Source organism: Eublepharis macularius, chromosome 13, assembly GCF_028583425.1.
Source record: "Eublepharis macularius isolate TG4126 chromosome 13, MPM_Emac_v1.0, whole genome shotgun sequence".
NCBI lineage: Eukaryota > Metazoa > Chordata > Lepidosauria > Squamata > Eublepharidae > Eublepharis > Eublepharis macularius.
In genome coordinates, this window is record NC_072802.1 from 74,116,467 (window position 1) to 74,143,538 (window position 27,072).

Below are 27,072 nucleotides of genomic sequence, written 5' to 3' on the forward strand. Positions count from 1 at the left end.
CGCGCCGGCGAGCCGCTTCCGGGCGCCGCCAAGAGCGGCTCCGCACCCCGTCATGACCCGGCCCTTCCGGCCAGACCAGCCAATGGGCGAGGCGGCTCCCGAAAGGCGGGCCTTGGCCCTCGAACCCCGCCTCGAGGCGCCATTTCCGCCCAGCACCCTTCCCGAGGGAGCGAAGGACCGCCGAGCCACTGAGGTGACGCGGCCCAGAGCGGCCCCACCGGAATCGCGCCCCTCGCCGCCGCCGGGAAGGCCGGCTCGACCCCCGCGGGGCCCAGGCGGCCCGCCTCTGCGCGAGGGGCCGGGGCGGGAAGGCGGCTTCCGAAGGGCCCCGTGCGCGGGCGACAGGCCGTCTCCGGCCCCCGCGGCTGTTCCGCGCCCTCGGCAGTGCGAGGCGGGGCCCTTCCGAGCAGCCCCTCCGCCCCCCCCCCCCGTTTCTGTGGCGGATCTGCCCGCTACTGGATGGAGAACTCCGCCCCCCCCCCCGCAACTGTCTCACTAGAACAGGGTTGCCAGCCTCCAGGGGGTGGCTGAAGATCTCCCGGAATTACATCTGAGCTCCCGGTGAGAGAGATCAGTTCCCCTGGAGGAAATGGCTGCTCTGGGGAGCGGGCTCTATGGCATGAGACCGTCCCGAGGCCCCTCCCCAAACCCCGCCCTTTCCAGGCTCCAACCCCCAAATCTCCAGGAATTTTCCAACCTGGACCTTGCAACCCTATATAGTAGCAATGCTCCATTAGAGAATCCAATACACAGACTAATCACACACTCTAGTTTCTGATTTCAAGTCATAATTGTTCAAGTGCAGAAATTACGAAAAATTTTCTCTCTGCCGGAAGAAAGGCCATTAGGCGCCGCTGCAGATGTTCTTGCGGTTCAGCCCAACAAGAGTGGTCCTGGCGAAGAACACTTTGCGGTATTCACTAGGTTCCAGAACAAAACTATGCATTGGTTGAAGAATTTTGCTTTATGCAGAAGGCTCTTGTTGAAACAAGGCAGGGAGCAAGCCAGCCCCTTGTTGGAGCAGCAGCAACACTTAATGGCTTTTTCTTCCAGCAAATAATTTTCATAATTTCGGCACTTGAACACTTTATAGACTTACCGATATGTCTCTTGAAATCAGGAACTAGATGTTTTATTGTATGTGTTGGATTCTCTAACAGTATATAATTATAGTCATCCTTATTGTTGCAAGTGCCACTTTATGAAATATCAATAGAATCATGTCTGGATTTGAGAGAAAGATATTGCAGGTGATCCATTTCCTATCCTGTACTGTTATTATTTTCATTAATGCATGTGTCACTTTGGGTTACTAATTCTGCAACCCTCTTGCTGTAGCTGACCTGCCCACGCCAAGCGCTCCCTGGGAACGCCAGCTGCTCAGTCGGCCAAGGCCCTGGCTCTTCCGTCCAGGCACAGGCACCAAAAGAACTCTGTTTTGCCTCTTCAGCACAAAGTCTAGTTCAAGTGGCTGTTCCCACCCCTGCCCCCACCCCGCTTGTGGGGCAAAGAGGGCCGCCAGGGAGCCCTCCTGGCACATCAAGCCCTCTGACCCCCTCACCCATATCCCTGCTTCTGTACAATTTGGAGGTACTTGTAAGGGTCGCTCTCTTTCACAGTCACCAGCACAGCCCGTCCTTGCCCAGCTGTCAGGCATTTCTCCCACAAAGATGCCCAGAAACAGAGAGATGTCATGCTTTAATAGACACAGAAGTCACAAAGGAGGAGGCCAAATGCCTTCACGATTGCAATAAAAATATGAAATTCTTTTTACAGGGTAAACGTCGTAATATAAAAAGTTTAATGCTGTCTGGAAACGGAGTTTAATTTACAAAAATGTCCATATAGGCCAAACATGGCTGATGCTACATAAAACTAAGTGCAGAGGAGTGGCTTTTGACCAGGAGTGGGCGTGTGTCTGTGTGTGTTCTTCCCGTGTGTTTCCATGACCCCAAGCCCTGCTGCCTCTGGTCACTCGACTCAGCACCCCTAAGGAAGGAAGCATAGCGTTCTGGCAGTACCAGCGACCTGCAGGGATCCTCCAGGGTGCCGGGGAAAGGGGTGGGAATTGGATATTAGATTCCCTCTTTCCCATTTCTCACCATGGCCCTTGCTTAAGCAAAAGGCCTGATGAGAGGGGAGAAAAGCAGGTGATCCCACCTAACTCCGAGCAGCCAGCAGTGCCCAGGCCAAGTGGCTTTTGCTCATGGTCACTGGTGGCTACAGATTCACCAAGGGATGAGCCTTTTACAAGATGAAACCAAACAAACAGACCCTCTTTGGGCTGGACGACTGGGAGGGATTTGCAAGGCTGAGAACAAGTCACTGCACAGAACGCTTATTGCTCACTGTGTGTGTTGTCACTTGTACATGCACAAAGACGACAAGGAAGACGACGTGTGTTGCAGCTCGGCGGAAGGGGAGGAGGTAAGCTTCCTCAGTTTCCCCATCTAAACAGCAAACCCATTTCCCTCACTTATGCAGGCTAGTGGGGGCAGCAAGAGCTGGGGCAGGAAGCTCTACTGAATTTTTTCCTGAAGCCCTTTTCGGGGAAGGCAGCCCTGGAAGGTAACAGTTCCAAGTGCTCCCCTCTTCCATCTCCTGTGCCCACTTGGGAGGCTAAGATGGCCAGAATCACTACTGGGGAGCTGATGGGGCCACCAAAATAGCAGCAACCTCAAAAAAACAAAAAAAAGCACCATTTCTTTACGCTTCTTGGAAGAAGGGAAGCTTTGCAAGAGAACAGGGCTGGAGGAAAGGCCCTCCCTGTCTTTTACTGCAACTCTCTTGGGGTTGCGCACAGTGTGACTTTGCATAGGAAAGAGGGACCACAGGCAGGTCCGAGTAACAGTCTTGCCCCACCTGAAAATGTCATGCTACTGCCTGTAAGTTGTGTAGAGCGCTCATGGGGTACTCTTTTCAAGGGATCCCAAGAGTTTTCACATGTGGGAAAAGCAGCTGAGCACTGGCTAGGGGGGGGACTGCTAGAGTGGGAAGGTGCGATCCCATCCCGTTCTGCCACTCCCCGGTTTAGGCACAGCAAGGAGCGGTCAGCGCCAAGTCAGTTCAAAGTTTAGGTTTTATCGCTCTGGTGTAAAGGCTCTGCCTTTTCTTGCCTGGAATGTGGGGGGGTGGGGCCTAACTCCACTCTGCGGCTGCAGCCTCCTGCAGGAGAAGTTGTTCCATGAGCGAGAAGCCCCAAGACTGCATTCTCATGCCTTGCTAGACATACGGCGAGTCATGGACCTCAGGCAGCGAATCGCAGAGGCACTCTCTGCCGTCTGCCTGCAGCACAAGCGGTGGCCCGGTCGCTGGGATGGGATGCAGGGATGAGGCAGCAAGGAGGCCAGCACCGGTCTGGGATGAGAGACGAGGACATGGCTGGCCCTGCAGCCAAGGTGCGGACAGAAGGCATGGGGTGGGGCGAGTCAAACGACAAGGAGCCGAGCCAAGGGCCAGAGGAGGGGCTGCAGGCTGCTAAGTATCCCCCACCTGCAGGGCACACCGGATGATAACCTTTGCTGAGTGACCAGGGATGGCTTGGAGAGGAGAAAGGGCAGGCTCCAGCTCTGATAGAAATCTGCATAGCGAAGCTGCTGCAAGAGGCTTTCCTGGCAGAACGACGGGCCCCTGGACAGGTGGTGCCCAGGGCAATCACCGAGACCTCAGCCCGGCCCTCCTCTCCCCCTCTTTCAACCGTAGACGGGCACCAGGCAGGGCCAGGCACGTGACCCTGCTTTGCTGCTCTATCCCCTGGAGGGGCTTCTTCCTGGCTCAGCCATCTGCAGACAGGAAGACCCTCTTCTGTTATTTCCTCTGCAGCCACGAGGGAATCCTTCCTGTCTGTCCCTGCCAGACAAGCTCTGTAAGCTGGAACCCGGCATCACAAAAAACCACGGCCGAGGGCTTTCCCTGAGAGGGGGCCAGTTCCCTCCCCCAATTTCAGGCAATCCGAGCAAGTACCTCCTAGCCAGTGCAGCACTGCCCCATCCCCACCCCTTCCTGGAAGCATCAATAACATGGCTTGTACCTCTCATCACAGAAAAGGGTGTGCATTTCCCTGGTAGACAACCCCCCCCACCCACGCAACACCACTGTAAAAACCACGTCCAAGGAGGGGGCAGCAGAAAGACAAGCTTCAAGCTTGCAAAGCCGGCGAGAACCAATGGGTCTTGCACAATGTTGGGCGGGCCCAGGGCACCACCACCCCCATAAGCGAGGCTCCAGTTCCTTGGTTTGCTTTCCAATGTCCCGCATCATTCAATCACGTGGGCATAAAAAAGCCCAGAAACTTCAGGGGATCAAAAGGACTTCAGCATTTGGAAGAAGGAAAGAACCGTCCTGGCGACAGGAATTTGTACCCATTTCCCGACGGCAATCGCAACGAGTGCCCAGAACCAGGCAATGTGCTGGCTGGGAAGGAGGGCTGCGTGGGGTCAGGCCGCCTGTGTCCATTTGGGGGGCTCTTCTGCAATGAGGTCAGGGGCTGAGGAGCAGACAAGTCCTTCAGCTCAAGCTTGTCTGTGGCGTCCTCCTTACTGTGCCGTGGAGACAAGTTCAATAAACTGAGGACATCTCGCCTGGCACTGGCTCTCCCCGAGGAACCCCGCAACCCCTTGACGGGGCCTGTGGAGCAAGGGGGGCTGTTTTGCCAGAACATCTTCAGGTTGTGGATGGCTTGCACTTTCTCGTCAATGGTGGCCATCTTGAGTTTGTCCAGGGCAGGGGCATCCGCGGGGCTGGAGCGGGCCGAGCTTGCGGAGGAGTAGGAGAGTGCGGGGGAGGGGGTGCTGCCGAGTGGGGAGTGATGCCCTGAGCTTGGGGAGATGTTCCGGGGCGATTTGGAAATGTGAGTGCTGTAGGGCGAGCTCGGGTACTTGAGTCTGAAGAGCGACCCCCCGTGAGAGTCGGAGCTGGGGGACGGCTGGTTGCTGTGCTGCCCTGCGCCGTCCTTGGTGGATGCCTCCGAGGCCGTTGGGCTGCTGTAGCCAGAGCTCACCTTCTGCAGGGAGGAGCTCCTGGTCGGTGGCTTTGGCTTCATGGAGGTGGGGGAAGGCTGGCCCTTGTGGCTGGACCACAGGGGCCTGCTGAAGGCGCTGGTCTCCGATGACCTGAAGGAAGACGCTCCCGTGAGTGGAGAGGACCCATTGTCCAAGCTGTTGCTCTTGCTGAGTTGGCTGGCGCTGCGCTGGAGGTGTTCCACGGCCCGGAGGTGGCTCTGAGTCTCTTCTAGGATCTTCTGGGCCAGTTCCTGAGGGTCGAGCTTTGGGTTGTTCTCCTCCTGGGATTTGACAGTGCTGTCTGTTTCAGTACTGGACTGGTCTGAGTCGCCGGTATCCGAACCTGTAAGCTTCCCAACTTTTTGGAATGGGGAGTTTGGGCTGGGAATGAGAGTCATTTTAATGGGGGAGTTTGGGGAACTGACACTCCCCTTGGAGCTGACTGAGACCTTGATCCCTCCGGCCTTATGAACCTGGGAGGGTTTGTGGTCGGGGGAAAACGGTGGCTGCCTTGTCTCTGGGTAGGGTGCCAGTGGGTCACTGCTGATGATGGAAAATCCTTCATACTCATCCCCATCTTTGCCAAAGGCAGCACTGTTCTGTGGTGAGAAAGGGCCACGTGGCACCAGCGCCCTCTGGGGATAGATGTTCCTGGTCCTCTCGTAATCTGGGCGCCCCCGGGCACCCCCCACATCCAGCGCACACTCTGGCTTGGAGGCAAAGCTGACGGAGGAAGCAATGGAGCTCAGGCTGTACACAGAGATGGCATCTGATGCGAAGCTGTCCGGGCCTGTGGGGGAAAACGGCGGGTTCTGATAGCTGAGAGGTCCCGGGTTGGAGACAGACTGAGCTGAGGCCAAGGACTCCAGGGATGAGGAACTGTCTAAGCTCAGGCGTTTGGGTAGCTCTGTGGAGTCTAAAGAAAGAAGAGACAGAAATGGGGTAAGCACCTGAGTTCAGCACTCCCTTGAGGCCTAACAGCTGCACCCACTTCTACCTCTGGTGGCCAGGAGGGGAGGCAAGGGAAGCTTTCCAGGAGCCCGTCTGGACAGCCGCCTCAGTCTCTGGGTCCCCTAGGGATCTCGGCAGCATCCCAGTGGGTGCCGCCCGAATACTCCTGCTACCCTCTTGCTCCCTGTCCTGCTCAAGCAAGAATGTCCCGCCCCGCCCTGCCATCTCACCCCCTGCAGGCTCAGCCTGCCCTCTGCTGCCCGCTTCCCCAGGCCTCTTGCTTCCTCACGCACTCTGTCCTATTTTATTGCCGACATAAGATCAGAGCACCAATGATTGTATTTTTATAAATGTCTTCTCTCATTTTACTGTGGACCACTGCTGCTTTTCTCAAATTTTATGCTGATTGTGTTTTCTACTTTTTAGAATTTATTTTTATACAAATCTGTTTTATTTATTTATTTATTTATTTATTTATTTATTTATTTATTTATATTTCAATTTATATACCGCCCATCCCCAGGGGCTCTGGGCGGTGAACAGTTAAAATTGATAAAAACAAGAACTAAAATCAATATACAAACAATAAAACAAATTAACAAAGTGCAGTGGTGGGGAGAACCCTCCCCCACCCCAAAGGTGGGAGGCCGACATGGCACCACCATGTTAAGAACATACCAATGCAAATCTAGAATTAAAACCCAGCAATTCCATCCAGTTGCACGGGAATCATATAATACGTGTATCAGAACCACCAGTAATTCGGTTTCTTATAAAATACTCATATCCTGCCCTCCATCTATTATATCCTGACCAAAGGCAGATAAATTACAACCTTATACTGGACTTCCCAGTACATAATTGGGATTGTTTGGGATGCTTTACTTATTTAGTCTGAGGATGTGTGGTCAGGATCCTTGCAGATTGGAGGCCTGTGTAAAAAAGCCCTTCTGAGTAATTGGGTTGAGCACATTTTGTGGAAAGGCAGGAGGGGGGGGGGCCCTCCTGACCTCTTCAGGCAGGCCGTTCGTTCCATAGGGTGGTCCCACCGCTGAGAACGGAGGCTGGGGGGGGGGGGGTTTGCACGTGTGCAAGGCAGTACCTTTACGACTGCTCCCATCTGTTTTTAGGCTGTTTGTGGGCTGAAACAGGCTTGGCTGCCCTCACAGACGACCAGCGCTAAGCAGGCTTGCCAAGACTCCAGCTATGGTGGGAGACCCTCCTGCGGGTCCCGCCTCCTTACCCACTGCTGTCAGTCCCCCTGGATCTCAGTGGATCATGGCATCTTCCTGGCCCACCTTTCCAGGCTAGGGCTGGGAGGCACCGTTTTGCGGTGGTTCCAGTCCCATCTGGAGGGCAGGTTTCAGAAGATGGTGCTGGGGGGCTCTGGCTCAGTCCCGTAGCCTCTGATCTTGCTCAAGGTTCCATCTTATTCCTTCTGCTCTTGAGTATTTGCATAAAACCACTGGGTGAGGTTATCTGGAGATTTGGGCTGGGTTGTCACCGATGCAGATGACACTCAACTCTACTTGCACCCCTAGATGATCCCAGGGAGGCTGCAGAAACCTGGAATCGGCACCTCGCGGCACCTCTGAAGTAAACGTGGGACTCCCACTGTGTAATCTGCCTTGAGTCTCAGTGAGGAAAGCAGGCTGTAAGGAAGGTAAACTTTTAAAAATAATACACCAAAGCTTAATCCCAACTGGGTAAGCAGAAGGCCTGACCTGGGATTTAAAGTGACACCCATTCTGCATGGGGGGGGGGGGGGGCTGAAGGTGCTCAATGAGCGGATTAAGTGTTGCGCCAGCGTATCCTGCACTTATGATAGTGTAAACGCCCCTATGAGGGCGCCCAACTGTGGTGCCCTCCACTGACGCCTGGCTGCCACAGCTGGACGCAGGTGTAAGTGTGGCGCAAGTCCCTGTGTAAGTGCCCAGGGGGGCAGGCCAGGGGGGGGTAGGTGTAAGTTAGTTGGTTGCCTAAGCCATTCTGGGCATGGCTACACTCCCTGCAGTGGCCGAAAGTTAAGCCACGAAAAATGGCAGCACAGCCCATAGGCACCCCTTCTACAGGAAAATGCGATCAACCCCCACCCCACGCCCAGACCAAGCAGCCCAGAGGAGCATAGAATGCCGACTACCACAGGGAAAAACCGGCTCGCACCACCACGGCGGCCATGCCCACTTCCCTGCACCCAATCGGCTCCCCGGGCACCGCGCGTAACGTCTGACCAGGGCACTCATGACCCCAGGTAAGCAGAGAGGCAGCCTGAGCCGCTGCCGTGAGGACTTGCAGCACGAGGCGCAAGAGGGTGCTCGCGGTGGCGTGGCAAGAATTCACTGGGGGACCTTTGAGACATTCAGTGAGTACTTTGCACTCACTCGGAAAAGGAGAGTCAAGTCCAGAAGGTCTAACCACCCCCCCCCCCAAGTTCCCGCGCAGGGTACCCGACTCCCAGGTCCCAGCACGGAGAGGAGCAAGGGTGCACCAACAGGTCAGGAGGAGCTAGGGAGGCAGCTGTCCCAGCTCACTTGTTCACACCAGCCCCCTCTCCCCTCTCACTGGTGCCCCCCCCCAAACACTGGTCCTTGCGGTTGAAGCCTGCCAGGGAGGGGCAGCCCCTGCTTGTGAACCAATACGCCTGGTGTCCACCAAGGAGGCTGTCGCCCAGGTAGTCGCGCTCGACACAGCCGTTTTGGGGATAGGGCTTCTAGCAGCCCATGCTGGGGCTCTGATCAGACTCCCTTGGCTGACCTTCCCCCTTGAGCAGAGGAGGGAGTGCGGCTGCGTGTCGGGGTGACTGGGCGCTTGCTCTTTTGACTCCCCTGCGTTGGCTGGTGCACAACTCCGTAACTGTCTCCCTTCACTGGATCATCGAAGCAGTCACAGGAGCACAGCCAGAAGTGGATGAGGAGCACTGACCTACCTGAGTAGCATCGCTCTAGTTGCCGGCAGCACCTGCGATGATGGAGCTGCTGCTGCCCTGGCCATGGACACCCTGTCCGGACATGGCAAACCTACTGCAGCCTGCATGAGGCCCGACCCCTCGCCACACACGTCTTGTTTCCCATTCAGGCAGGTAGCAAACTGCCAGGAAGGCTAGGGAGCGTGGCTGTTCCATCCCTGGGTGATCTTCCTTGACTGCCATCCGAGCCCTGCCAATGGAGCTGTTCCTGGGCCAGCCCACAACTCAATCCCACAGCACAAGGAATGCCTCTCCTGGCCTCAACCGCTGCACAGACGGGTGCAATTCCCTTCCCGGCTGAGGGAAGTTGGCAACACACAGTCGGACATCACTTTTGGTGGTTCAATAATGTCTGTGTTAAACAACCTCCCTGTTTGCTTGCCTGTGCATGACAGCAGTCCCTCACCACTTCCACGTAGGGCTGCCCTTTCACACAGGACTGGCTACTCCATTCCCTGCCACTCACGGCACCATAAACTCCAGCAGCCCTGCGACTGGTGGATTCTGCGGGCATTGCCAGGGCAATTACAGAGCATTCTGCCCAGGCCACACTCATGCCGGGCTCAGTTGCCGGCACAGCTCTCTCGCCAAAGCCCTTAGGGAGCAGACTGGCAGTGCTGCATTTACCCAACGTGCAGCCGCCAGTGCCCTGGTGGGCCCCAGGGTTGCACTTCCTGATGGTTTCTCCCCACAGCTGTAAGAGGAACGGACCCCTCAGGCCTCGCATCACAGGATGCCGGTGTTACCATTAAAAGAACGTTCTGCCTTGCTCTTTCATTTTTTTTTGTCATGCTCCTCTTTCATTGTTGGGAGCAACTAGAAGACTGGCAAGAGTTTCAGGATATAAGCTTTTGAGCATCAAAGCTCCCTTTGTGGTATCTGACAAAAGGACCTTTGACTCTCAATGGCTTATACCCTGGAAACTCCGATTGGTCTTTAAGGTGCCCCTGGACTCAGATCTTGCTGTTCTGTTGCAGATCAACACGGCTACCCACCTGAAACTGCTCTTTTATTGTTGGTGGATTTGATTTTTTTCCATCTTGCCGTTATGCAAAGTCTAGCTCTGGTTAATAAAATAAAAATAATTTCCAAATCCAGCTCTGCTACTCTTCCTTCCAGATAATGTCATATTTCTTTGGGATTAATAAATATCTTGTAACAACAATCAGCAAGAAACTCCCAAAAACAAAAACCAGATCAGCTTTGTTAGTTCCACACCTCCAACATACGCCTAGCAAACGTCAAAAAAGCCTTGGAAAGTGGTGAGGTGCCATCAACGTTGTATTTTTATGAATCTTTCCCTCTGGTCCACTAATACCAATTTTTTTCCAAATCCAGTTCCATTCAGCCTGTGATGTCTCTTGCCCCATATCTTTGCCCCACAGATTTATCTAAGTTTAGCAGCACTGGATATACTCGTGATTCTCTTTTACATGATAAATCAGCCTCCACTGCTTTCTTAAATTTAGTCTGCCTTTCAACAATACTGAATGAAGAAATTGTTAACACTAAAAAATAATGTAGTGTTAAAAATTTTAGTGATAAATTTTTTTTATCCTGCATTATTTCTATTCTACTCTCATTCACCAAAAAAATGGAAAAAACCTCAAATGTGATTAATTTATATTTCTTCCATAGTGGCCTATTTCCTAAAATAGATACATCTACTGATGGTTTATTATAGAAAACAGATGTCAAAAGTGACAGACATGGCCACAGAACATTTTTATATTTTCAAAATAGTACTTGTATCTCTGAGAAATCCTTAAGAGTTTTCACTTTCTTGGCCCAGACCAGAGCCCCGAACAGCTGACCGAAACACGACTCTGCTCCCCCGTTTTCAACCAGCCACTCGTTTCTGATGGCCTTGCTGCTGCGCCACGAGGAAGGCGGGACCTGCCTTTTGCTTCTGGCTTAAGAAAGGTTTTCTCAGCAATTCTGGGTACTTCGTTTGCCCTCACGAATGCTGTTCCCATCCTCTACCCCTTCTCTTACAACTAATGGCTTACAGTCAAGGGGAGGTTTAGGACTAGAAAAAGTGACATTTTTATCACTGGCTCCTAACTGGCCATGAAATATATAATTTACCTTCTGTAGCTCATAAATCAGTTTTCTCGATTACAACTTCCTGAGCTTCTCTTTTATCTACATGCCCAAATGTAAATTGGAGCGGGAGCTCTGTGGTATTGGGCATATTTTTGCGATGACACTTCTGAGCACCTATGCTAGATTTCAGCCCAACACTTCAGATTTAATGAGGCTGATTTTCTACCCTAAGGCTGCACTGTGCTTATCCAACAGAGCCAAAAATGCAGGTATGGAAAGCTGAGGCTCAGACAGTGTCATCAGCACGTTGACTGATCTTTGTATCAGCTAAACCAGTTTTTATTCTCCATATATGAGTCTCCCGTCAGATGACTGTAGCAGTTCAATGAAAGAGGACGCTCTTTGTTTTGTATTTTAGGTAATTTAAAACTGTGTTTTGTATCTCAAATGGCGGTCAGCAGCCACCTTGGAAATTTCTGTAGACACTGTGGCAAGGCATAGAAAGAGCTTGGCATGGATCCTGCGGTTCCGTTCTGCCGGCAGAGAGCCATTAGGTCAGAGGATGTGGTGCTGGGGGCTGTTGCGCAAAGAAAACCCCACTGCGTCTCAGCAGCTGTCTCCATTTGCACAAGGCCCAGTGCTAGCCCTGGAAAGCCGGTCTTCATGTCTGTGTGTGCGCACGCACACCTGACCAGCATCAGCACTAAAGTAACGAGGGCATCAATGGGCCACTATGCCTTTCCTGCCCCAGGCCCCAGATGGGTCTGTGGAGGGCAGCTGTCGCAGCTGGTGGGGAAGGCCCCTGCCCCCTTCTTTTCTATGCCAGCAGAGCCTCCCTCCCCGAACGCTTCTGGGCACGAGCCTTACCAAAAAGGGCCAGCAGAGCCTGGACAGCAAAGTGCGTGGTTCTGCGGCTGGCCTGCTTGCCTGTCTTCAAGATCACCTCCTCCTGCCCGACTTCACACAAGTCAAATCCTATAAACAACACAGAGAGGCACTGGAGACCCAGTCCAGGGCAGGCCTGGTATTTGGGCGAAAGCCCCTTCCCAGCTATCCCCGGGGGGGCAGGCCCAGCAGAAAACACGGTTCTTTCCAAGCAGCCACCCCCGCTTCCCCAGCCAGCACCTCCCTCCCTGGCTGCTCTGACCGTACCTAATGCTGCCAGGAACTCATGACAGCCGGGCAGCCGCCAAAGCTGGACACTAATGGAGACCTGGATCGGTGCCAAGGAGAAGTCCGGCTCCTTTTCTCCCATCTGAAGTTGCACCAACACCTGGTGGAGCTGAGGAGGAGAACATTTCAGCCACACTGACGCTGCAGCGCCCCCCTCGCCCCCCCCCACCTCAGGATGCCATTAGAATAACCAAGCAGAGGCAGCAGAAAAGATCAAGGCGGCTGAGACTGGGGGAAGGGCTCCCTACACGGCAGGGCAGACACCTCCTAGTCCCCCCACCCCACCCCGTGGAGTAGAAAAAGAGCCTGGAGAAACAGCACAGCAGGACACTGATGGGGGGGGGGGCTGATGGGCAGACCCCGTACTCACCATTCCCACCATGTTTTTAACAGCCTTTGGCAAGCAGAAGCGAGAGAGAATGAGAAGGAGAGAGAACATGAGCAGTTTAGAGCCAGGTTTGTGAAGAATGCAGCCGCTAGACTGGGCAAAGGGGGGAGGGTGTCTGAGGTTCCTTTGGAACTCCTGGCAGAACCAGGCACCTGAGCGGGGAGGTGCAGTGGCCCCTGCCTCCCCCCGAAAGACACGCCTGAGGCTCACCCGGCTGATGAGCTGCTCCCCAGTTTCGGAGGCAGCCGTGAGCTTGCAAAGCGCCTGCAAGGCCGCATTCGGCAAACCTGGAGAGGCAGAGGGAGAGGCTGTTTGTTCGCTGAGCCCTGCCCATGAGAGCAGTCCAGTGTGGGTGGGGCAGGGGGGGGGGCAGCAGCAGCGTCTCCCCTGCTCCCAACACTCACCAAGTAAAGCCTGCAGGGTGGTGCTGCACCGCTGCAGCCGGTCGCCTGGATCTGCCGTGGGGAAGAAGACAGCTGCTGGGAGTCCACTGGCTGCGGGGTCCAGACGGAAGCCAACCGCGGTCAACAAAGCCTGCCAGCCTGGGATGCCGCCTACTTTTTTTTCCACACTCTGCTGAGAGGTGTACATGGAATTGTGCTGCCCGCTGTGGATGCGCTGCAGGGATTTCTCCACCTGTGGGTGAGATGAAGGGACGGGAGGAGACGGTGCAGGGGCTAGCCAGGCCGAAAGAACTCCCTCCCCTTGCAGGCATCCAAAGGACAGCCAGAGCTCTGAATTGTTTCTGTTCCCCCAGAACTGGGAACCGACACTAGGGAGCCTCTACATTTAGGGCGGGGGGGTGGGGAAGGGGCATGAATCCCTTCCTGCACGCCACCTGGATGCCCACTGCCCAAGGCCCCTTACTCTTACCAGGTGCAGTAGCACCCGAAGGGCGTCGCGTGCCCGTTCTGGGTGCTGGAGGATCTCCGTCAAGGCCTGTCCAATCAGAGAAGAAGGGCTGTTGAGCTTCACGTCACTCCCAACCAGCATGAAGCCTGCATGGGAGAAAGAGAAGCCTCAGCTATGCACGTCTCGGGAAAGAGTCCCTGGCGCAAGCCAAGGAGCTGGGTCTCTATCCCCAGGTGGAGGGACATCGTATGCCAAGTGCCTCGTGCTCCCCTGCCCCAGGAGGCCGGACCCCGAAGCACAATTCACTCCGAGGGGACATGGCTCCTCCAGACGGGCCAGGGCTGGTCCTGCTGCTCTCAGCTGCGGGGCCTCCTTTCCCCCCGCCCCAGCCCAGCCCTTGAGTCCTGACCTGCCCAATTGGAAGGGTGGGAGAACTGCTGGTTGGCCTGCACCAACTTCATGGCCTCGCCAAGGGCAGCGCTGGCTTTTAGCCCGTTCAGCAGGGCTGAGTAGAAAGTGTGCACGAACATCTTGGAAGCAGCCACCGGGACCGGCCACAGGGATACCAGGACACAATGCACCCCAGCCGCCAGGAAAGCTCGTGTCAGCCCGATCACCCCGTCAGCCGTGACCTTGCTGTTGGACTCTTGGTAGGAGCCCAAGACCACCAGCTTGACAGGCAGGCGCAGGTCCAGAACATCAGCAGCGGTGAGCAGGAACTCCTGCAGCGGCGGGCAGTCCGAGAGGCTCTCCACGTCGCTGGCGTCATCCTGCATGCGCAGGGACTCAGGGATGGTGTAGGAGTTCCCAAAGCAGCCCTTGCTCCCGGCAGCGATGCTCTCCGCACTGGGGGCTAGGACTAGGGCGGCCAGCTTCCAGGAGACGTGGGTCGCAAAATGCACGCATTCGGCCTGTGCCAGGGCACTCATCACCCGGTCCTTGGTGGCCAGACTGCCCACTAGCGGCTGGCAGCCCAGCAGCTCGGACACTGCATAGGCCTCCTCCTCGGCGGAGGGCATGGGCCCCCACAGCCACCGGTCCATGACAGGAGAGGGCAGCTTGGGGTTGCCAATGACAGCAGCCGTGGAAGGAGAGCTGCTGTAGACTGAAGAGGTCTTCTTGGATTGGCCCTGGAAGAGCAGGAGGAAAAACCATACCACTAGGCCGGCCTGCCTCCCACATGGGAGGCAACAGCAGCAGCACACGTGGACTGCCACGTGTGTGTGGGAGCCCCACTGCTGTTGCTGGCGTGGCTCCTCTCTGGCTCTGGGGCCCCTGGCCTGCAGGCACAAGGCTCTTCCTAGGCTCAGTCCCTGGCGTGTTTGGGAGGGGGGGGAGGCCCCCAGGCTGCAGCTGCTGGGGGGAGAACAGCCGCCAGCCGCAGAAGACGGGGCTCAGCCAGCAGGCCCACGGGGCTGGCTCCTGCGGCCACTACCCAGGGTGTGCTACCAATGCTGCCTGCTGCCCAGAGGAAACGCCCTGGAGAGGGGGTGCCCTTCTTCCTTGAGGCTCAGCCCCACCCCTACATTTATTGATTTAAAAATGTTCATTAGCTGCCTTTCCTCCAAAGGTGTTCAAGGGAACTTACAGGGAAAATATTTAAAAATTAGTTTTTTAAAAAAAGTTTTAAAACACCATTAAAATACACTTAAAAGCTGCTGCTGCTCTCTACGGGGGAAAGAAGGCAGCATCATCCCCCCCCCCTTCCCTACAGGGTAGGGTCATGAGAAGGACCCAGCAGAAGGAGACCCCTGCCCAGGTGCCCAGCCCCGAGCGCTGGCTGTGCTGCCCCTTCACAGCAGGGCATGGCAGCCTGTGGCGGGTGGCGCGAGGGGGGCCTGCCTCTGCCACGGAGAGCCTTACCTTGGACCTGGGGCTCAGGGCCTGGAGGGAGGGCACGGCGATGAGGCTGAAGCGCTCGTACAGGTACTCGTTGGAGGAGCTGCCCTTGAGGAGGGCAAAGGGGATGAGGTAGAGCTCCCCCTCCAGAACTAGGACGAGCTGCCGGTGGCGGCCCACCGGACCACTGGAGTGCATCAGGCCCTGGAAGAGAGGCACCACAGGCGGCTCTCTCAGTTGACTTGCACAGCAGACCCTTTGAGAAGGGAAGACTTCCAGGGGAGGCCGGCAAGAGACCCAGCCGCCTGCCCTGGGGACAGACAACCACGCCAAAGCAGCCCTTCCGCAGGTGCCTCGTGGCCCGGTCAGAGCGACACTCCGGAGAAGCCGCCTCCGAGCGGCAGGCCCCAAATGGCCCGTCTCCTCAGACACTAATCCAAGGAGGGCCAAGCCAGCTCGTGCCGCTCCGATCGGAGTCCACAGCCTTTCTTCCTCACATCCTCCTAAAACATGAGACCGGTTCAGACGGCTGGATGGGCTGATCTAAACTAATGGCGGGAGCAGAGGCATTGTGATCAGGGAAGACGGGCCTGGTGTGGCCATGACAGGAAAGGGGTGGCGGGGGGGGGGGCACGTTGCTGGCACTCAGCATAAAAGCAGGGCTTCTGCCCCCACGGCCACGACCGTGGCCCTTGAAAGGCACCCCACTCCTTCTGAGAGGGTGCCGTGCCAGGTGCCGCTTGCAGGCCTGAGAGGGGCCAGTGGGGGTAGCTCACGACTCACCCCTTCCATGGGCCCGACCAGCAGGTCATAGAGGGCACGCAGTGGGGATGCGCTGAGCGAGCCGGGCCGCCGGGGCAACGAGGAAGCGGCCTCCTTGGCTGGGGACGCCGGACCGCCGAAGAGGCTACTCGAGCTCTGGCAGCTCCTGTGGAGACAAGGCGGGCCTTCAGGGCGCTGGCATGATGGAGCGGGACTGCAGTCCATGCCGGGGTTTACTGTGTGCACCCCCGGGCTTTTACTGGGCCCCTCCCACCTTTCTGCATTGTTTATGGCAGGGCATGCCTTAGCCCATTTTGTGTCTGCACTGCTGTTTAATTCTGCAAACCTAACCCTATTGCATTCTTTGCGTGATATTTTATGCTGTAGGACTGAACTGGTTTCTACGTTTTGTAATGCACTCAGAGGCTCTGTGAGAAAGACAGACTCTCGATGTAAGTAAATAAATAAAATTTGCTCCCTGAGATCTGAGACTCGCCTCACGTGCCCCCGTGAGACGCTGTGCTGGTTGGGAGCTTCTCTCCTTTTCCCTTCCCTCTCTGGGAGGAGGGCGGGGGGGGGGAGATATCGTCAGGCAGCGACTCCCCACCCCTCGTCCCCCTTCTTGCTTCCAAGAGCACTGCGCTATCTGTTTGTTTGTGTGGTTTATAATCTGCCTTTCTCATTGAGACTCAAGGCAGATTACACAATGTAAGTCAATATGATCAACAGCCGTGATGGTCAATAAACAACAACACCCAAAAAGGTACGCGATGCAAAAACGTGAAAATAAGCAAGCATTTGAGTCCAAGAATGCAGGGATGAGACGCTGTTGAAACAAAGCATAAGCAATTTGATGTGGCATATTAAGCAAAGCAGAAACTACCCAGCAGAAGCTTATCTATATTAACAAGGAGTACCCAGTAACATAATCTACAGCTCCTGTCCCTTTACCAAAGCACATCTTTGAGGCACTTCTTACAGAACGGCCCTACTATCTGAGTGAAAGAGCCCTCCTGAATAATTCAGTTTTTATAGTTTGAGGAAGACCAAGAGAGTGGGAGCTATCTTGACTCGATCTGGTCAACAGGATTCATGGCACAGCAACACCAAGACTAGACTACTGTAATGCTCTCTACTTGGGTCTCCCCTCAAAGTTGACTCAGAGACTCCAGCTGGTGCAGAACGCTGCAGCTCGTTTGCTCTCAGGAGCTAGGCAGGGCCTGCACGTCACCCCCGTTCTGCCGTCACACCACTGGCTTCCTATCAGTTACTGAGTGCGACCCAAGGTCATGACTATCGCATTCAAAACCCTTCATGGCCTCGGCCCCTCAAATCTGTGTGACTGCCTCTCCCCGTGTTCTGCCACAGCAGCTTCGCTCATCTGAACAGGACCTTCTGCAGACACCACCCTGCAGTTGGGCAAAATCAACAGCTGCCTGTAAACGTGCCTTCTCTGCGGTGGCCCCCACCTTATGGACTGGCCTGCCTGAGGTGGTCAGGAAAGCTCCTGCTCTCCTGGCTTTCCACACACTGTTCAGGAGGGTTTTCTACCCAGATTACAGGGCTGTGTCATGGGCTCTCCTTCTTTGGAGGTTTTTAAGCAAGAGGCTAGATGGCCACCTGACAGCAATGCTTATTCTATGAACCTACACAGATCATGAGGGCGAAGGCAGGAAGAGTTACATCAGTGCTTGGTTCTCATGGCCCCTTCTTACATGCCCAGGTAAGGCTGATTGCCACCTTGGGGTCAGGCCAGTTTGGTGGGGGATCCTGACGGTGTTTCGCCATCTTCTGGGTATGGAGCAGGGGCCACTGGGGGTGTGGGTAGTTGTGAATTTCCTGCATTGGGTAGGGGGTTGGACTAGATGACCCTGGAGGTCCCTTCCAGCCCGAGGATTCGGTACGAGAGATGCATTGGTGGGGACAGGGACTATATGCTGTGGTTTGGTACTGTCTGCTGATGTATACATGCACCTTCTAGGGAGTTTCCATATTGCTAAACATGCCATGCAAATTAGTTATGGTTTGTTTCAGAAAGATTTGATCTTTGTGCTTAGCTTTATGCTTCTTTTTCAAATTTCTGCTCCCAGACTCTATTGTATCTCTTTCACTGAATGTCATAACCATTAATTATACTTTGCTCACTGAATGTCCTTGATTATATTGTATTTTCACTTGCACTGTCTAATCCACCTTGGATCCCAGTGAGAAAGGTAGACTAATAATAACAACAATAATAGTAATAATAATAAAAAGGTGGGGAACTGCACAGACAGTGCGCATGTGCGGGCAGCTGCTGATCCTGCCCATCTGCAGGGTGGCACCTGCAGAAGGCCCAGTGCTGATGAGTGAAACTGCCATGGCGGAGCAGAGGGGGGGGGAGGCGTTCCTGCAGATGGGAGGGGCCGAGGCCTTGAGGGGCTGTGTGTGAGCCCAGAAACCCCCCTGCCTCACAAGGAGGCTTCTTATGGGGGTCAAGAGTTAAAACACTCAAAACTGGAGGGGGTTTTTTTGGAAGCTTCCTAGAACAGCAAAGCCTGGCTAACCCTCAACTTGAGACCCAGAGACAAATCGCAAGGCCAACCGGGTCTTAAGCAAAAAGATGTCAGCTCTCAGCTCTGCAAGGTAGGCAGTCCACTTTGCAGACTGAATTCCAACAAAACAATTACTTGGGTAGCTGCGGCAAGTAGGCCAAAGTGTTGGATTCAGACGGAAGCACTGAAACCCAAATAAAGTTTATTAAAAGAAGTGCAAGAAAATATCATTATAGAAGTGTGCAAACAGGAGAAGAAAAATAATAACAAACTAAATAACTATCCTAATAATAGTGTAAAGCTTTCAGTCCTAAACCAGATGTTACCTTATTCAAACAGAGCACAATAGCTCAAGCAGAACTTCAAAGTCCAAAATCCAGAGCTCTGCATAGCAAGGGTGCTGCTCTCTGCCCCCCTCCCCCAGTCTGCATCATTCTCCATCCACTTTCAAAACATAGATAAAGGACCCAATTCCCAGGTCAGTCGGGATATACTGGGATGGTTGGAAATGCAGGAGGGGGGAGGGGGAGGCTGCAATCCCACTCGGCTACCAGCAAGTGGCAGCAGCCTCCACCCTCCACCCCGCCCCCCCTTTCTTGGTGTGACCCCTTTTGTTCACCACTTTAAACTGTTCCTTCGCTCAGCATTCCTTCACCTGCTCCCATGCCGGAATTTTTTTCCAGTGGTAAAACTAGGAATCCTTTTAAAGAAAAATTCCTCTTTCCAGAATTGTGACATACTCCTTCAAACAGGATAGCAAAAGGAATTGTTCTGCTACCGCCAAACCACGCTTCTGGGAGGTTCTTAAGTCCAACAATGAGGGACGACAGCAGAGCCAAATGCAAGCAGTTAAGCTGCCAGGATGTGAACCGGGGCAAGCAGGATGTGGTGCTGCCGTGTGAGGGATGGACCCAGGCGGAGGGGCCCCGGCGGCGCTTGGTCCTGCAGCCTCCTGCTCCGGCTCCGCATCAAGGGAAAGAAATCTCCAAAATGTATAATCCTTTCACGGAATAAAACGGAGAGGTGATATGATGACCATCTTCAAGTGGCTAGAAGGCCAGTGGGGGAAGTCATCTGGAGCTCTGAGACGATTTGCCCCAGTACGTGGCTGCCACTCAACTCTACCAGCAGATCCCAGGGAGGCTGAGGAAACTGTGAACAGGTGCTGGGAGGCGGTTTTGGAGTAGCTGGGAGCTAACGAGTGGAAACTTCATCCCAACAAAACAGGGGTGATACTGGTTGGGGAGAGGTCTGACCCAGGAACGGGGCTATCTCCTGTTCTGGAGGGGGCTGCACTCCCCCCCCAGAGGAGCAGGTCTGTGCAGTGGAGGTGCTGCCGGACTCAGGCCTCCTGCTGGACAATCAGGTGGAGGGGCTGGCCAAGAATGACCATGGCACCTCCTGGGCAAGAAGAAACGAAGCCAGTCAGGGCAAGGAGAAAGCAGTGGATTTCTGCTCCCTCCTTCCTAATAGCAGAGCTCACAAGCCCCCTCCCAACCCGTGAAGCTGAAGGGCAGGAGATCCCGGCCCTTCTTCATGCAATGTATCGCTAACCCCAGAAACTTGATGCCCAGGGATGTGACGGCCCCTGGCTGAGCTTAAATCTCCTCTCAGTGGGAGACTGTGAGCCGCTTACGCCGCTGCCATGCCTGCCTGGTTGTGTCAAGGGCATCGGGGCCAGAGGGAGAAACTGTGTGTGTGTAGATGCAGAGGAGTTAGCCGTGTTAGTCTGTGGTAGCAAAATCAAAAAGAGTCCAGTAGCACCTTTAAGACTAACCAATTTTATTTTAGCATAAGCTTTTGAGAATCAAGTTCTCTTCGTCAGATGCCTGATCACCCTTGAGGGAAGGGCAGGAGAAAAAGTCTAATTCTGGAGGGTGCAAGTCTCTTGCAGCAAAATAAAACACAAGCCCAGCGCCACCGCCAGGACAAGTGGCATGCTCTTGCTGGGAGGGATGTTCGCCTTTAAGGCACCACTGGACTAAAAAATGCAGAGACAGTCAGTCACGGTCTGCGGCAAACGGGGTGCCGGACAGGGGAGGTGTCATCTGGGGCTGCTGGAGGCTCCCCCCCTCGGTGCTGCCCAAGTGGAGACTTGCTCTCAGAGCTCAATGGGGTCTGCACCGCAGGACGTCTGCCTCAGATACTAACCACGCTGTCGCAAAATAGTGTGCTGTTCTTTCTTCACTGCATTTATAGGAATGCTGTTTTTCTGATTTCTTTCCTCTAAAAAGACGTCTCTTCCATCTCTGCACCACGCTGCTGAGCTCCACAGACTGTTTCTACGGCCCAGATCACAAAACTGGCCTTTGCACACGGCAAATGATGATGGTTTCTAGTTTCTACTCTTTTAAAAAAAGATCTTCCCACTGAGATATACTGAAGCACCCTCACAAGGTGCAGCAGCCTGGGGCTTATATGGGATATATTTACAATGAATGGCTCAAGAAGAAAGAGGTGTGTGTGCTTAACTCCTTAGCAGCAACACAATCTTGTGTGCTACGGAAGTTATGCATGACACACATTGTGTTCTGAAAACAGCAAGGTACGGTGTTTTCCACGCAGCGGTGGGCTTGGTTAGGGTTTCTCTGCTGCTGCTACGGCTGCCAGTATAAGGGACTGGCAACAGGGCTTCCACGTGCCAGGATGCCCATCGGCTTTCCTCTGTCCCAGTTCCTTGGCAGTGGCCAGTAGGCCACAAGACCTTTCTAGTTTTTTTAATTTTTAAATCAACAACTATATATTGTTGTAACAATATGTGTGTGTCAAGTTCTCTGAATCCCCGCCTTTCCTTAAATGAAAACTAGGTCTCTAGCTCTTTTCATTGCAGCGATATATGGTGAAAGGCATCTCTCTCCAACAAAAGGGGCTAGAGAGCTTTTTAATGAAATGAAGAATTCAAAGAGCCTAATATACAGATTCACGTGAGGACATTGCATCTATACAACAATATTCAATGGCCAACTTTAAGAAACCAAAAGGTGACAATGCAGAGGAAACGGCTGCCATGGGAACTTGTGGGGAAAACAGCTGCGAAGTGGCCAGGAGGACCAGGCAAACCCAGAATTTCCTACCCACGCAGCAGCCACCCAGGTGCTGCGGTGATCTTGTCCAATACTTTGCAGCAATGCAGGTTTCAGAACGAACGGAGAAAAGCCACGGAAGCTCTGGGAGGCGTAGCAGGAAAGAGAACGGACTTCCCCGACAGACAGAGCGAACCCGAGGCCAGGCGCTCTGGGGGAAACGGCCCGTGTTCTGCAAGTACTGCGTATGGTTCAACCCAGCAGGAAAGAGCAAGAGTCCACCAGCGCCTGCAAGACTAATACGCTTTGTGGTAGGGTAGGGGCTTCCCCGAGTCACAGCTCACTTCTCCAGATACTGCCCCCCTCTACCTGGAGAAAAACAGAAACATCCCCCTCCCTTGGCCAGAAATTTTCTCTCTCTGGCTGAGCCTGGTGCGGGTGCCACCTCCACACACGCCCCCCTCCCCAGGGACTGAGCTGATCCAGCTGGCAGGAGGAGAACGCTCCAGGGCAGAGAAGGGCCAGCAGGACGCCCAGCCCAAGGAGCCGGTCCCAGCGGACCCCAGGGCCTCTGGTCTGCCAGCCCCTCCCCTCCCATAGGCAGCCTTGCTGTACCTGTTGAACAGATTGTTCCTGCTAACCATCCTCAGGAAGCCGGTGGGGTCTGTCACCGAGTTCAGCTGGCTGTTCATCTCCTCGAACTGCTGATCCACGATGTCGCCTGCCTCACTCTCAGTCTCGCTGCTGGCGCAAGCTCTGGGAAGGAGACCAGGGCTCAGATGTCACCAGGCACTGTGACAGGAGGGAAGGCTGCCAGCCAGTCATTCCAGCGAGCGCGGGGCGCGGGGGGGCGGGCTAAGCAAGGTCAGTGCACGGAGGGGGAGACTATTAAGGAAGACGGGGCTGGTCTTCCAAGGAAGGCGATAGCAAAGCACCTCTGCTCAGCTCTTGCCTTGGAAACCCCATGAGGTGGAATTTCTTGGGGCCACCGTAGATCAGTTGTGACTCAACGGCACACTCTACCTTTTTAAACGAATAAGGAGCCTTGGTGAATCCCGTTCCCTGCTTGCTCTCCCCCTTTTAACTCCCCCCGCCATCGCTCCAGGCAGCATATATTCTTCTCTCCCCCATTTCAACTTCTTCACAACCCAACAGCCTGGCTGCTGTATTTTGTACTAACTGAACAGTCTTCAAGGGCAGCCCCAGAGAATGGGTCCCTGTGGCCAATTTTCGTTTCTCAAGGAACAGTCATAACTGGAGAACCCGCTGAAGATGGCAGAAGCTGGTCTATGCCACAATGGAAATCTCACCCCTCGAACGATGAAGCTGCCCTTTCCAGAGCAGGCTGACCTCCTCCACAGGTGCTCTGTCTGGAGAAAGGGGTATCTCCACAAGGAAAGGGGCAAGAGGCTTCTTAAAAGATGGAAGCTGAGCATCCAGAGACCCAGATACACATCTGGTGATGAGGTTACAACAATAGTTAATGGCCAGGTGTCTGCCACAGTAACAGGCGAGGAAAATAGTTGCCCTGTGGGCCAGACCAGGAAAATCCGAACTTTTCCACCCCACACGGCAGCTGTCCTGGCTTTGCTGAGATCTTCCCCCGAAACTTCACAGCAAATCAGGTGTGGGAAACATTGGAGGAAAGCCAGAGGGCATCCAGGTGGTGCACAAATGCTACCACAATGCCATGGGACAGGAAAATTAAACCTTTCTAACAGCATCAAACCCAGAACAAATAAAATAACACTTGTGGAAATCAGAGCCGCCCACTCCCCCCGGCCACCCTTGCTTGGGAAAATGCAGGTCCGGGAGCAGCGTCTGTTGATGTGATGACGTCATTTCCAGTGACCGGAAATGACATCACGTCTCTGCCAGATGCTCTAACATAAAGTTTCAAGCGAATGCTGGAGAGTCCAGTGAAGAAGTCCTTTCCAGTTATGCGGCTGGAAATGATGTCATCACGCCACAGACCACCATTTCTATGAGTCTCCGGTCCAAAAATCTCCCGGCAAGCCTAGCGGAATCAGCGCCACTGGGCAAGGCATTCTGAGCCGGAACTGGGGCATACTTCCAAGCGGCGGACCCACGTCACGGGGACTCGCTCCTGGGCAGAGATTCCAAGGACTATTTCAGGTTAATTTTTGACTGCATTTGGAATGGTTGTGTTTTACTGCAAGCCACCCTGAGGCAGTATAAGAACATATTATTGATTAATTTTAAGTCCATCCTCATTGTCTCACTCCACTTCTACACCAAACATCTTGCCAGCATATTTAGGGCTATTTTAAGTACAGCTGTGCTCTTGAAGTGGTACTGCTATTCAGGGTGGTGGTTCGCCCAAGGTCCTTCCCATCCCTCCTGCAGGCGAGTCTTGCCGTTGGCCCACGGGGAGAAGGCAACCCCCCAACCCCCAACCGAGGAGAGGGAGAAAATTGGCACAGATGGCAACGTGCGAGGAATTCCCCTTGCCACGATGGTCTTTACCATAAAGATCAGAGGAAACTCTGAGAGGGTTACCTGGAACTGACGTCACGTTCTCCTGAAACTTCACCCTCCCCAGACCCTGCCCGCAAATTTCCCGGCAATTGCCAGTGCTAGGCCGAGAACTCTTCGTGATGCCCCCTGGGACCCCCCGGAGCAGCTGCTCTTTGGCGCCTCGGCCTTGCTGCCCCAGGGCCGCTCACCACTCTTCCAGAAACTGCCTACGCCCAGGGACGCGGGACTGGAGGGCTGAGCCCAAAGCCTGCAACCCACCGCGTCCCCTCTGCTGCCTGCGGAACCCCCCAAATATAGGGGCTTGGTAATTTGGATGAGGGAGAGCGCCGCAGCACGGAAGGGAGAGCCAACCCGCAAGCGTCCAGAGTCCCAGTTCAAAAGGTGGGGTGGGGCTCCCACCCGGAACGCGCCTCTTTGCCTTGCTGCCCCCGCCTTCCACTGGCCTTGGGCCTAATAACGCCAGGCCCCGGGGCAGCCCTGGGGATCCCAGAAGCACCACGTGGACCGCCTGAACCATGCCACACTGAGGGGCAGACACCTGTTTGGGGCCTGCGGTCAAAGAGTCAGGGGGCAAGAGCCTCGGCCTCTCCCAGGCAGCCGCCTGTTTGCCTGTCCCGGATGCAGGGCGATCCACCAGCCATTTCCTGCCAGTCCGGAGGATCAGGGAGCAGAAAGGGGCAGCAGAGCCCCCCGCCACAAACCCCCACAGCCAGCCAGCCAGCCAGCTTCCCAGGCACACGGGCAGTTCTGCACTCTCTGTCTTCCAGGCAAGCTTTATGCTACCACAGATCGTTACTAGGGAAAAATGTTTCATTTGTAAGCTGCTTGTCAATCTTGTCGGCTACCAAGAAGGTTCCGAACAGGCCAGCATCAAGGACGGAACGCCTGCTGTGTTTGTGAGCTCCGTGGCTGGAGAATCTGGGCTGAAGTTCTCCTGGGCCGAAATCAGCTGGAGCCTGTCTGGGGGCCTGCCGCAGAACGACTGGGCACATTTCTTGCCTCTAATACGGCCCAAACTGGTGGGGGTAGGAGGGGAGGGGCCCATTTTGGGCACAGTCACCTCTCGGGCTTGGAAAGAAGGTCTGCACCACAACAGCCGGAGGGAAGGGTTTGCCACAGCAGGGGGAGACACTGACTGCCTGTCAGAGGCACGCACTGAAATGAGAAGGAAGCACACACTGAGCCACCCCGGAGACGCAGACACTCACCGCGTGTAGTAGGACTCGACCCCAAGTGCCTCTCGCACACTGGAGCTGAGCTGCTCGAGAGCGGAGCTGGCCAGGGCCTGGAGGCTCCCGCTGCCCTCGGAGAAGTCTCCGGAATCTTCCGCGGGGCTGTCACTCAGGCAGCACTCGTGGAACTTCAGGATGCCTGACAGCACAGAGGAGACCAGCACAAGGCCACATGAACCGCCGGGCGAGGCCAACCAGACTGAGCCACCCCCTCGGCTACGGCTCCCCTCCTGTGCCACCAAGAGGAGGGAGGGGAGCAGTTCCTGTTGGCAACAGAGGGTGGGACCCGCAAGAATGGGTTTAGAGTGATCCAGCAGTGGATTCGGCCGCCGAGGGATGTGGTGGGTTCCCCCTCATTGGCAGTCTGCAGGGAGAGGCTGGACAAACACTGGCCGAGGATGCTTTCGGCCGTTTCTGCACAGGGCAGGGGGTTGGACTAGGTGCTCTCTAAGGCCCCTTCCCACTCTCGGGTTCTGTGACTCTAAGACAGATCACAGAGGTCACGGGGAACATTCCAGCCACTTAACCTCTGTTCAAGACACAAGAGCATGGTCAGTAAAAAAGGTGGCCCCCATGCCAGCCGTGGCCAGAAGGTCAACAGGACGTTAGGAAGGCCACCTGCCCCGACCTGGCACCCCATCCCGGCCCGGCCCCCATGTCCTACCTGCCCCTGGGGCCAGCAGCCAGCTGTAGAGGAATCCTGCAGCCAAGGAGTAATACAGCACCAGCCCCCGCTGGCTGTTCACTGTCTCCAGGACCTGATCCACGGTCACAGGGGAGTAGGGGTCTGCTTCCTGTGGCCCCATCTGGCGCTCCACTAGCAGGTCAGCGAATGCTCTGGTGCGCCCTCTTTCAGCCACTGCCAGGGCCTCGTCGTGATGCCCTAAAGCCAGGCACTTGCATGTGAGGCTCACACGGCGGGCCGCGGAAGCAGAGGACCTGGCACAGCTCGATGGGAACACATCTGGCTGTGGTACTCTGCCTACGGGAACGGGGGCGGGGAAAGGAGCCCCCCCTAAGGAACACCTGCTTCAGCTTCCAAAATCCAAAGCGCTGTCCTCAGGCAAGAGCGCCCTGGGCTTGAGACACCTGGGGGACAGCTGGAGCCCCTCCCCCCCCCCACAGTCCCCAGATACGAAGGACCTCGCTTACCCAAGGTGACCAGCACCCGCTGCAGAGCCTGGTAGGAGGAGGTCTGCAGGTCGAATAGCGAGAGCTTGTAGTCGGTGCTCAGCTGGACTTCGTGCCGGATGGTCTCAAAGAGCGCTGAGGCCCGGTAGAGCTGTGACGGGGAAGCATCGATTGGGGGGGGGGATCCTGGTCTGGATTCCGGGGGCACAGCTGACCCTCCAGTGCTGGGGACCCGTCCCCCCCGCCCCACCCCCGCAGCCAGCCAGCCAGCCAAGGCAAGCAAGCCAGGGACACGCCGTGCATGCAAGCGTGCCCTCCCGTGCCCAGCAGCCCCCTCCTTGCCCTGCTGCTGCAGACCTGATGCTGAGCCTCTTCCGGGTTCCCGCTGGCCCACAGGGAGAGGCCAAGGCCGTGTCGGATCCTGGCTTCGTCTTCCCTGCGCCCCAACTGCTCCGCTAGCCGCAACCCTGCAAGAGCAAAGAAGAGGCTGAATCAGCTGCGGCAGACCCCTTTGCTGGGGAGGGGGAGGGGAGGCAGCAGAAGGGCCCCAAGGCAGGCCGTGGGGCCAGACCCTGCGGAAGCCAGAGAGAGAGAGGTCTCCAGAGCCCTGCCCACTTCAGCTGGCTCCTCCCACCTCCTTCTAGCACAGAGGGAGGAGCACTCTGCCCCCTTGGGCC

The 27,072-nt window shown here is 55.3% G+C and overlaps 1 protein-coding gene across 2 annotated transcripts in view; it reads right to left on the reverse strand.

Moving 5' to 3' along the window:
• Positions 1-1,679: 1,679 nt before the first annotated feature.
• TTC28 (tetratricopeptide repeat domain 28) overlaps positions 1,680-27,072 on the reverse strand; it is a 144,605-nt gene continuing 119,212 nt past the window's right edge. For both annotated transcript variants that reach the window (XM_054996004.1, XM_054996005.1), the window contains 14 exons: positions 26,753-26,862; positions 26,417-26,546; positions 25,929-26,147; positions 25,241-25,403; positions 22,149-22,289; positions 15,998-16,142; positions 15,239-15,418; positions 13,785-14,505; positions 13,397-13,521; positions 12,928-13,159; positions 12,734-12,810; positions 12,115-12,244; positions 11,830-11,937; positions 1,680-5,916 (listed from right to left, as the gene is read on the reverse strand). In XM_054996004.1, coding sequence (XP_054851979.1) covers positions 4,313-5,916; positions 11,830-11,937; positions 12,115-12,244; positions 12,734-12,810; positions 12,928-13,159; positions 13,397-13,521; positions 13,785-14,505; positions 15,239-15,418; positions 15,998-16,142; positions 22,149-22,289; positions 25,241-25,403; positions 25,929-26,147; positions 26,417-26,546; positions 26,753-26,862 — 4,085 coding nt within the window. In that variant the 3' untranslated portion in view covers positions 1,680-4,312. The remainder of the gene's footprint in view (positions 5,917-11,829; positions 11,938-12,114; positions 12,245-12,733; positions 12,811-12,927; positions 13,160-13,396; positions 13,522-13,784; positions 14,506-15,238; positions 15,419-15,997; positions 16,143-22,148; positions 22,290-25,240; positions 25,404-25,928; positions 26,148-26,416; positions 26,547-26,752; positions 26,863-27,072) is intronic.